The sequence below is a fragment of the Hemicordylus capensis genome, chromosome 2, assembly GCF_027244095.1.
Source record: "Hemicordylus capensis ecotype Gifberg chromosome 2, rHemCap1.1.pri, whole genome shotgun sequence".
In the NCBI taxonomy this organism is placed as follows: Eukaryota; Metazoa; Chordata; class Lepidosauria; order Squamata; family Cordylidae; genus Hemicordylus; species Hemicordylus capensis.
In genome coordinates this window covers 318,241,532-318,253,619 of record NC_069658.1, presented here as the reverse complement: position 1 = coordinate 318,253,619, position 12,088 = coordinate 318,241,532, and the positions used below count along the sequence as shown (strand labels likewise).

General features: G+C 43.0%; 1 protein-coding gene across 8 annotated transcripts in view; it reads left to right on the top strand.

Annotated features, from left to right (window-relative positions):
- The window catches only part of PRKCD (protein kinase C delta), a 108,115-nt gene extending 104,175 nt beyond the window's left edge, over window positions 1-3,940 (top strand). For all 8 annotated transcript variants that reach the window (XM_053303149.1, XM_053303145.1, XM_053303144.1 and 5 more), the window contains 3 exons: window positions 118-306; window positions 1,430-1,558; window positions 2,662-3,940. In XM_053303149.1, the coding sequence (XP_053159124.1) occupies window positions 118-306; window positions 1,430-1,558; window positions 2,662-2,820 (477 nt within the window). In that variant the 3' untranslated portion in view covers window positions 2,821-3,940. The remainder of the gene's footprint in view (window positions 1-117; window positions 307-1,429; window positions 1,559-2,661) is intronic.
- The last annotated feature ends 8,148 nt before the right edge of the window (window positions 3,941-12,088 follow it).

Here is a 12,088-nt window from a genome sequence, read left to right as displayed (position 1 = left end):
CTTAACTGAGTAAAGTAGAAATCAGGATTTTAGCTAGGGGATTGTCAGAGGAACCAACTGTCAGCAAAGCTTCCATTGCATTTTACATGTCTTGTCCTTTTTTCATATTGGCAATAGATCCTGCAAGGCCTGAAATACACATTTTCTGTAGACTGGTGGTCATTTGGGGTCTTGTTATATGAGATGCTTATTGGACAGTCTCCCTTCCATGGTGATGATGAAGATGAATTATTTGAGTCAATCAGAGTAGACACACCCCATTACCCACGCTGGATCACCAAGGAATCCAAGGATATTCTAGAGAAGGTACATACCACTTTTCATGCTTTCAGTGTTGGAGAATGGAAGAAACCACTAAGAATATCTAAACTAATAATCTGTTGTCCTCCAAGAGTAGTCAAACATTTGGCAAGTCTCCCAAGGAAGGTAGAAAAGAGTTTTGTGACATGGAGCCAAGGCAATTTAATTATGGATGGGGAGGGTCTTGTTCCTAGCAGTCTATTAGGGCTGTACAATCGTATTGGCCTAATAGGACTATTGTGGAAAAGAGATAAGAATAACAAATAGATATGCCTACTAGCAAGCGATTTCTGGTATGACAGGAAGACGCTCAGATAGCTGGAATTCCGACTAAAATCCCTGCTGTCCTGTTGGAAATCCTTCTACTTCCAATAGTAACATTGGAACAAAACCAGCCCAGTGGCTTGGAGAGACTTCAGGTCTGGAGCTGCTCTGGAGATAAAGGACTGAACTGTGAAATGGGGGGTGGGGGAGGTAACCTCCCAGGAAGCGCACACTGGCCCAGTGGATGCTTCCTTTCCGATTTTGGGGGGTGCAGTGCTTAAAGTCCAGGTGTGCAGCTGACTTGGAGAGACTTTCTCTCTGAGTCGGCTTTTGATAAGGATTAATTATAAGATATCAGGCCAATGCCGATATCTATCTATCTATCTATCTATCTTGATTGATTGATTGATTGATTGATTGATTGATTGATTGCATATTTCTATTGTATCAGCATTGATCTGATATTTGTGGTGGTATGCAGGCCTACAATTCAGGCCTTCAACTGTCTCAGGCAGTTCTTGAGGTAACTGAGTCCTACTCCGTACACAGTAATTCAGTAGCTGGGCCTACAGGCTGGACACCTTATCCCTTTCTACTTGTCAAAATAGCATTTGCAACTACTGGCCCTAGATCCAGGACCTCCAGACCCCAAGCACGGAGCAGCAGTGGGTGCCTTGCCACAGAGGGAAGAGAGCATAAGATAAACTCCCTCTAGTCACTGATGATAGTGCACGTCAGCCACAATGCTGCTCTTAGATCTGTAGGTTCTGTAAAGACATATTTCTGTAAAGACTCGCATCTCTACCAGAAATTGTGCAATTTGCAAGCAAAGTACTTGAACTAATATGTATGTTATATTTTATAGCTGTTTGAGAGAGATCCAGCAAAACGATTGGGAGTGATTGGAAACATCAGAGATCATTCTTTCTTCAAAACAATTAATTGGACAGCACTAGAGAAGAAGGAGATGGAGCCACCTTTCAGACCAAAAGTGGTACGTGCATAGCCTCCGAATCTCTCTCACACTCAACAGAACGTTGAGCTGTGATGTTTGTCTTTTGCAATTGTATCCTATCCTTCCTCCAAGTAGCCTGAGGCAGCTTACGTGGGATCATTTCATTCTTGTCCCCACAACCTCCCCTGAAGTAGGCTGTGCTGTGAATAAGTGTTTTGCCTAAGCAAGTTTCAGGGCTGACCAGGAACCAGCCAGGTAACACTCTATTCCATATGCTACACCAGTTCTCCAATGTTTTTAGGAAACTTGGAATCAGAGAGGATCCAAGTCCCCTCCCTGGCGGCATCTCCAAGATAGGGCTGAGAGAGACTCCTGCCTGCAACCTTGGAGAAGCCGCTGTCAGTCTATTTAGACAGTATTGTACTAGATGGACCAGTGATCTGGCTCAGTATAGGGCGGCTTCCTATGTTCCTCCATTGTATCCTACACACCCACCACCAAGTTTCTGGCTGCAGACCTGAGAGAGGCCAGGAATGGCATCTGGAACGTTTTGCAAACACAGCATGAGCATTGCCACTGAGTCGTTCCCCAACTTTAGCAGAAAGAAGCTAGAATCCAGAGAGGCCATGAACCAAGACCCAGTGGACTGACATGGTGTGCAGCCAATTACTGCCCTATTATTAGGACTGCTGCAAGCTTTAAAGCAAGCTCTGACGCTCTTCAGAAGCAGCAGATGTGGAAGCAACATTTCTGTAGGTTTTCCCATTGTCACAAATGGAGAAACCTGTAGAAATGCTACTTCTGCATCTGCCGCTACTTCTGAACAGCATCAGAGCTTGCTTTGAAGCCCATAGCAGTCACAGGGCAGACCATTATGCTAATGGTAGACTCTGCACTATGCCAGCCAATAAATAGTAACAAATTATAATTTTACTGTGCATCTGCACCTAATATGTTGACCATATCTCCTTATTTGGTGGGGTCATGCAGATAACCAAGCTCACCCTGGGCAAGTTTGTTGTCTGTATGAGTTCATTGGACTCAGTGATATGGGACTCTGGTGCACCTACCAACTCTTCTGAGCAATGACATAGAGTGAAGCCAGTTCAACTAATTTTGTTGCCTTTCTGCTTCTCATACAGAAATCAGCAAGTGATTACAACAACTTTGACAGAGAGTTTTTGAGTGAGAAGCCTCGACTATCCCACAGTGACAAAAACCTGATAGACTCTATGGATCAGTCTGCATTTGATGGGTTCTCTTTTATCAACCCTAAATTTGAACGAATTCTGGAGAAATAGCTCTTCAGTACAGCAGAACTCAGAGGTGCCACTGTAAATGGAAGCTTTCAAGCACTCCATGTAGAATGTGATCAGAGGATACTGTCATCTCTTTGCTTTCACTCTGAATAGTGTCTAATTATGTTATACCGATAATTCTTCAGCAACTGGGTTTGTCAGTATCCTTGTGAATCATGTATAAATGGTTTTCTCTGCAACAGGGAAAATGTAAATTGTGTCTTTGGTTACTTGAATGTAGTTATCTATTGCGGCGGGGGGGTGGAATGTATACGCTGTATGTTTTTCTCAAGAGGTGAAAATGGCTTATTAAGGGGTAACATTTTTAAAAGTAGAACAGCTAGCCACTCTTTTACACCATCAAATGAAGTAATAATTTTTATGCAGCTGACTGGGCTTCAGATATCATTGTTGAAACCAATTGGGCAAATTCTTAGCAAGGCCTTATTCTGACAAGGCCTTTTTGTCAACCTTAGAACAGTTTACAACCTTTTAAGTCGTACGTATTATTTCTGCTTGTGGATGGACCCATATTAAAGTGGAAATCTTAAGGAAGTGTATCCTTTCCTCAGACTGTCATTACACCCAAAAATCTTTGACTGCTATTCTACATACACATAGTGGAGTACAAGACCCACTGAACATAATGGGGCTTACTTCTGAGTAAATATACATAGGATTGGGCTGCACATATTTAATGATGAATGGCAATAAGTTACTCAAGGAAAATCTAACCGGGCTGTATGGCAACCTCATGTCACTTGATAAGATGGTTCACAAAGAGTCCTACGTACTCTCTGTATTGGTTTAAATAGTTTTTATTTCAGTTCAGATAAAACGTTCAGTACCACTTCATCAGTGTGGGAGAGGGACTCGTTCATGTAGGAAAATGTAAATATTAACATCCTGTGATGACTAACGTACCTGTAATATTTTATCTTGTGTGTGAGAACTGATATTTAACTATACAAGACAGAAGAGCCTGCAGTGTGTACAACAAGTTGACACTTAAATTGAGGGAAGGAACATTGCATAAGTGATATGTCGCTCCTTGATTTGTTACTTGATTGAAAAGATGTAATGAGGAAAGAATCGTTTCAATAAAAATGCATCTGGTCTTTTGCTCATGGGAACAATTTGCCTGTCTCTATTCCCTGAGAGCTACCAACTAGCCTCAGTTCCTGGACAGTGGGAGGCAAGCAGGCAGCAGATACTGTCTTAACCACTAGCTCAATGTATTGGCCCTTGGGTCCAAGTTTTTGTTTTTACTTTACCAGCTATGGAGAAACTGAGGCACTCGGTAGCATATTCCGACTTTTTACATCAGGCTGCTTATTTTCACTTTGTTCCAATGGATTATAGTCTTACCACAACAGGCCATTGGTCCTTAAAAATAACAGGGCATAAAAATGCAGAATCTTAAGTTTTACATAGGATTGGTTTGGATGGTACTATCTCCGCCCAGAGCATGCCTGTTGGGACATCCTCATGCCTTTCCAGCATGTCCCTTTATCATGTGTGGGGCTCATCAGTATTTGGTGCATGTTTAGAGGGGGGCATTCAGCTGAACACTCCCAACGCAATAAAGGGGTGTGCCAGAAGAGTGTTAGGACATCCACAGAAAACATCCCACAGAGTGTGACTCGTACTCAAAATTAATGCTTGAGACGGAGTACAAGAATGCATTTTTAAGTCAAAACTTTATTCAGAACCAATGCATTTCTGCACTCTTGGTTAAAGTTCTATTTTTCTATGAAAAGTGCTAAAAGAACTTATGTTGAAAAGCGGTATATAAATATTTGTAGTAGTAGTTCTGAAGAACCAGGACCACTTTCCCCAGTTAAACAATTCTGGTTAGTGATATAGTGTCAGTCAAGATATACGGAATATATATTCAACATTGGATGTTCTAAGCTACAACTTGGTAGTTCCAAGTTCTGGCTGCTTCTGTAACAAGAACAAGCCTACCTATAATAGCCCACATGATCTGCAGCTTTCCAGTGATGGAAGAAGGGCTGTGGGTCCACAAGGAGCCTTCAGCATCCATGTGTTAAAGGCTGCTTGCACAGCAGACCAGACAGGGGCGTAACTATAATAGGGCAAGGGGAGACAGTTGTCTGGGGGCCCACTGCCTTGCGGGAGCCCCCCAGAGGCAAGTCACATGACTGACTCCCCCAGCCGCACACCTGCCCGGGCTTCCTTCAGTGGTATTCATCCTCCGAAATTGATGTGAGTGTTAAGACCTGGAGCTACCAGAACAGCATGTCTTTTAGTACCATTAAATGACTTGCATCATCCACAATTTCCAAAACCTTTTTAAAAATAATTTAGGATGATGTTCTTTTGTGGCACATAGGATCTATCTATAAAATTTTCACTATGCTTTTTGTTACCACTACTCAGCCTCATTTAAGATTTCTTTACTTCATGAGCTGAGCTTCAGTGAGGGGGGGGGGCATTTTAAAATCTTGTCTCTGGACCCACTACAACCTTGCTATGCCCCTGAGACCAGGTGTGGGGCAGGGGGGAGATTTTTGCATCTCTCCCCTCCTTCCAAAAGCCCTTTCCCATGCATTTGAGGGTTGTACACCCCTCAAACACCTTAACACACTTGAAAGAGGCATTTGGAGGGGGGAGGGGAGCGAGGGGAAAATAATTTTTTCCCCATACCTGGTTTGCTGAAGGCTCCTTCTGGACTCTCAGCCTTTCTTTCACCACAAGTCGGGAGGGGGGGGCAATGGTGCTGAAACAAGGCGCACGATGTTGGTCATGTTCTTTCTCATTGCTGTACTACACTATCATGCATTCTAAATTAGATGGTACATGACATTAAACAGGTACACATCATGAGGCTTATTTACCAAGGCCTTGGGAGATAGCAGATGACACAGCTATTCCTTTCAATAGGGCTCTAGAGAGGAGCGTAGCATTTCTCACTGATGTAAAGCTGATAAGGAAACGGGAATGTGTGACTCTTCCATTCACAGGGTATCTCTAAACTAGTCTTAAGTGCTAAAACTGAAAGCAATAATAGTGACTAAAACGGTTCCTACTTGGAATTTTACTACTACAGTACTTCAATCATTTTTTCTACATTTTCCTTGTCTAAGTAGTACTAATGTAGTACCAGGACCAGGCAGTTGTTTTGTATTATAGAAGGTTGCTGACTGCCTTTTGAAACAACTGTTGATGAATTTCAAGATTTAATCCTGTGTTAGCGGCACTTCTTGACCAGTTTCTTGCCTAAACATAAGACTTTACAAATATTACAGCATATTAAAAGTTGAGAGAATGCCTTGATTAGCTGAAAAATTGAGTATTGTGAATTAGTAATACTAATAGAAATAGAAAAAAACAATAGAAAAATTGAGTATTATGGTGCTGCTGCTCAGCTTGATTAATATATTCCAACAGTGTGTAGTTACATGGTTGGCAACACATTACAGTGCTTTATTTCACTAAAGCTCATACAAATGTAATTATGACGAGGCAGTTGGGGGTGCCCAGGATCATTGAAATGAATAGGCTAAAGCACATCTAGTGATGTATAGGATCAGGCTGCAAATTGGATTCTAGATGAAGAAGTGCTTAAATATTAAACAGTTTTATTAAATTCAATAAATCTCCTTTGCTCACTCGCCTCTTTTCTTTCTATTGCTTAAAGCAAAAGCAGCCATTATGTCAACTACCCACATTCCCTTGTGAATATTTTCTGGATGTTAATACTTGGTAGTATACTAGCGCACACGCACACACACACCCCAAAAAAGTTATTGGTTTTCTGGAAAAAATCTTTTGCTTAAAAGCAAACTTTTCCTGACAGTTGCATATTTTTGTACAGCCTGTATTGTAACGGATGCTACATACTCGGAGAACAAGCATGGCCTGGCTCACACAAGTCTATTCCCATCAGATTCTGGATGGGGTAGCTTCTGGACTGCTACTCTTGGCAATTCTTGCCTGACTTGGAACACCTAAGTAAGTTATTTCCACAATTCAGTGCCCACTTTGCCACTCAAGTCGCAGCTTATGGAGGCCCAAACATCAGCAAAAGTGCAAGCAGCTTCTTGATTCACCTTTTGATGGCACTAGCTCTTTACAAGTGCCACCTAGTGGTAAATAAGGCAAACTACAGTGCTCGATATAGGTACATGGTGGAGACAAGTTCATGGTGGAGGCCTGTCCATAGAAGAGGGTGTAAGTATTCCCCCACTCCCACTTGGAGGGAAGATGTTCCTTATATGTAAGAAAACCTCCTGAAAATAGCAGTAAACTATATCCCCCACCCACCCACCCACCTCTATGGAATTCTGATTTAACAGCAGTAATTACACATTAAGATCCTATAATCCCTTATAATATTCTAAGCACTGCTCATTAATAAAATGCACAGGTTCCCCTTCCCTACAGGCACCCAGTCAGCCCTTCTGGTTCTCGACATTTCCCCATCTTCCTTACTTGCAAGGGTCATCTGAACCCACCTATAGAAAGGGTCAGATGGGGTAGCTAGTGGGAAAGTTACTGGCAAGCTGGTGGTGGTGAGTTCCCACAAGCCAGGGAGCTGTGCTACTGCCTCTAGGTCCATGGTCTGATGGACTGCCGATACTTCTTAAGCAACCTATTTTGTCTGCAATTTGGCAGGCGGCATCATGCCCTTAGGAGGGGCTACCATCCTGGTAATGTTCATGCCATGCTGGAAAGAAATGAAAAAGTTAAAGGCTATGGATGAAGCAAAGCCATCTTTTGAATTAGGTTAAAGCATATAGCAACATGCAGCCAAAGCAATAAAATAAATAGACACATGTGCCTTAACACACATGCTGTGCGATCCATAATGATGTTGTGCAAGGTCACAAATTGTGCTCACTTAAAGCTTGCCCTCCATGCACCCACACTTTTCTTTGGCCTTTGAGGCCCAACTCAACTCAGGTGCATAGGGGCTACAAGAGAGCTTCCCTATATGATCCGTTGCCACTAGCAATGCACCAGCTCCAGAAGGAAGCTTTTATAGCAATCGGGGCCACAGACTCCCCTCCTGAGTCCTGCTGTTAATCCTCTTCCCAAGTAGACCCATCTGTGGGTAGTTTCCTGGTTGCCAGGTGCACATTTTTACATCAGCCATGCCATGGCATATGGGAGCTTGCCATGGCTTCCCTGGGAAGACGGGGAGATGGAGATGATTTGTAAGATTTCAGGGATGTGCTGCTCTTCAGGTATGGGCTTGAGTGTTTTGGCAGGAGGTGATTCCATTGGAGTGGCAAGTTCTGGAAGACAACACCATTCTGGGGAGGGAGCAGTTTGGATCGCTATGGAAGCAGGGCCCTGGTGGCAGTTCCTCAGTAAGAGGAATGAAAGCAGTCCCAGTCAGGGTTGATTGATGGCTGTGGCAAGTTCTGTGAGGCGACAGACTCCTCCTCCAAGAGCAAATCATCTTCTGTGGCTTGTCCTTTGCTGAACCCTCCCAGAGGACCAGCAAGAGTGCCCTAAAATCACCTGCAAACAGAAAGCTAGTGAGCTAGGCAAAACATTCAGGGAAACCCACTCACATTTCTTAAAAGAGTGTGTGGTAGCCAAAAGAGTGTGGCAGGGAGTAAGCAAGTTGTTAGAGTGGCCTGATTTGGAAAAACAGACTTGGGAAGAACTAACCTCGGGTTTGAGCGATAGAACCTCCTTTCGAGGTCCCAGAAAGAAACCTTCAAGGAAACGGGATGGAATGGGTGCCCCCATACTAGGGAATTGGAACATTCCCCTTCTCGTAATCAGGTTAGTAAACTTGTATGTCATTTATGCAATGCTCGGGCATAGGAATAGGGAGGGAAGACGTGACCAAGAGGTTCACGCAGATGAGACAGTAAATCTCTTCTGGAAAAGTTTGTATGGATATGTGCAAAAAGACAAGAGTATCTCTTCTAAACAGCAATGGGACAAATTGTGGAAATGGACGTCGGACGTAACACCCCCGATTACTTGATGTGCCTTGTAATCCCCCACCCCCGAGTTACAGTACTACCTGCATATACTTCATAACCCTGTGTGTTTCCAAATCCTTGTGTGTAAATCTTTGTAGATATATCATGTACAAACAACCACTTTGTATATAATTGTGCTTTGGCAACTTACTGTATGCTTTGGTAGTTTGTTGGTTCAATAAAAAAATCTTGTCCTTTAAAAAAAATAAAAAAAAATTGTCCTAAATCCTGGGCAGAGAGGTGCCTGATATCTGATTTTAAACCAGCAGGGGTTTTGGCCATCTAATTTCCATGGTTTGTGAAAAGCAAATTTATGTTTTTGTTTCTGTGTGTGCATTTGCATTTCCATGTACCTGAGCTTGTGTGTGGAAGGGCTTTTGCTTCTCCCTCTCTCTCTGCACTTGTGCTACACATGTGTGGCCATGATATACATTTGTGCATGGCATGCATTTATGTATTTGTATTGTATGTGCACATTTATGTGTTGGGTGTCTGTGTCTCGTGTTGTGTGTAGGTATATATGTGTTGTGTACACCTTTTTAAAAAAAGGACATTGTAGAACTGGGAAAGGTACAGATGAGAGCAACCAAGATGATCAGGGGCCTAGAGCACCTTTCTTATGAGGCAAGGCTACAACACCTGGGGCTTTTTCGTTTAGAAAAAAAGACGACTGCAGGGAGATGTGATAGAGGTCTATAAAATCATGCATGGTGTGGAGAAAGTGGATAGAGAGAAATTCTTCTCCCTCTCACATAACACTAGAACCAGGGGTCATCCCATGAAATTGATTGCCAGGAAATCTAGGACCAACAAACGGAAGTGTGTGTGTTTTACTTGCATATAGTTTTTCTATGTGTTTTACTCATGTATAGTTTTTTATTTTTGTATTTTATAGATTTTAAATTAGATTGGTTTTATATTTTTATTGTCATTTTTATTGTATGTTTTTTAACTTTTGTAAACCACCTTGGGATTGTTTTTTAATGAAAGGCGGTATATACATTTAACAATAAATAAATAAATAAAGTACTTTTTCACACAACACATAATCCACTTGTGGAATTCTCTGCCACAAGATGTGGTGACAGCCCACAACCTGGATGGGTTTAAGAGGGGTTTGGATAACGTAATCAACTCCTACTAGTCGGAAGGCAATAGGCCACTTCCAGTCTCAACGGCAGGATGCCTCTGAGAACCAGTTGCAGGGGAGTAACAGCAGGAGAGAGGGCATGCCCTCAACTCCTGCCTGTAGGCTTCCAGCGGCATCTGGTGGGCCTCTGTGTGAAACAGGATGCTGGGCTAGATGGGCCTTCTTGGGTCTGATCCAGCAGGGCTGTTCTTATGTATACATGTGTTTGTGTGTATTGCATACACGTATTGCTTGTGTTGCATATGTGCGTTTGTGTGTGTTGCGTGGTTGTGTTTTTGTTCCATGCTGGTGTGTTTCTCTGTATGCATTCATTTTCCAAATCACTCCTTGCAACCCCCACCCCAAGCCATCAGTAGCTCTCCCCCGGAGTGCTCTTACTTCCCATGAGGCTACCCCAACTTGTACATTCCATGCCCTTCACTCCCTGTACCCCAAGAATTCACATTCCATAATTAACAGGCATTGTACCTGCAATAAAATCCAATAGCTGGCTCCCCCGGCCTATCCCAGAGCCAGACAACTGACAAAATGTGTCAGCATAATGGCTTCATTATCAAAACAGTCACACTCTACATAACTTCACCAGCACGTGCTATCCATAGGCTTTAATGGGGCAGGAAAACCTTAATAACCTTTGAACGGCTGCGCCAAACTTCATCAAACCAACAAAGGATTCCCTCTAAGACAAGCCTGAACTGATTACATCACTCATTTTCAACAAAATTTGAAATCAATATATGATATGCCTGGGTAAAATTTGGGCAAATGGGGTCAAAGAATCAATTTTCAGCACATGTGCTCTAGCTGTGGCAATTTCTATCAGGTCTCCTTGAAATTAGCAGCATTTGTAGATCGCAGAAAGGTAGATCATGCACACCTCAAGCAAGAGATGTCATTTATCAGCAACAGAATTATGAGGCTTATAATGGTGGTACTTTTTTTTTTTTCTGCTCACCTTAACTAAAGGGGCACTCCGATGCCCCTTTAATCCTATAAGCCCATAAAGTCTAGAATTAATACAAATTAATGTACATGTAAAAACATTTTAAATGTGAAAATGTAAGAACATGCTTGGGAGTGTTTATACAGATAAAATATAATGTAAAATCACACCTCAGTCTTATCCTGTAGGCAAGGCAGGTCTTTGTGGTTATTGTACAGGGATGGTGAAGGCACTTTTCAGATGCCCAGAACTCTTCATCTGATTGCAGTTAGTTTGTATCTAAAGTACAGCTTAATCTTAGCTCATATTTGTCATTCATTACAATCTGCCTTCCTGCAGTACAGGAAAAGATTATGTTTGTGGTGTTTAAAACAAAGGACAAGGCATTCATTTTCCACCTGTTGGCTTCTCCCTTCCATTGCCTGACCTACTCTTGAGGAGAATTAAAGGTAAAGTGTGCCATCAAGTCGATGTCGACTCCTAGCGCCCACAGAGCCCTGTGGTTTTCTTTTGGTAGAATACAGGAGGGGTTTACCATTGCCTCCTCCCGCTCAGCTATGAGATGATGCCTTTCAGCATCTTCCTATATTGCTGCTGCCCAATATAGGTGTTTTCCATAGTCTGGGAAACATACTAGTAGGGATTCAAACCAGCAACCTCTGGCTTGCTAGTCAAGTCATTTCCCAAGTCATTAGGTGGCTTGAGGCAAATTACCCACTGCAAACATAGACAGAAACCCAACAAAGTTATAGATCTCTCACAGATTTTCTATGTGCTGCTCTTATTTGTTGCTGCTGACCATATGAAAGAGGGGACACACACAAAGAATGACTGCAGTTAGAACAGTGCTGGAGGGAACTGGACACTGGCTGAACTGGAGAGCTGCAACATTGTGCATGCACAGATGTGTGCTGGATGTTTGTGTCAGTGCTGTGTGTATGTATTTGTGCTGTGTGCATGCATGCGTTTGTGTGTTGCATGCACATATTGAAGCAGGTCTCACAATCAGTGAAATCCGCTTTTGCCGGGTTTGCGGGGAGACCTGCCTGGGCGGCCGGATCAGCTACCCACCCAACTACCAGCTCCGTGAGGGAGCCGGCAGGGGCTGTGGAGTTAGGGCCCCCGGAAGCTCCAGGATGCCCTGCGCGAGCACGCAGGGCATATTGGAGAGACGCTCGAGCCTGCTTTTCAGCCTCCTGCCGGGGGTCT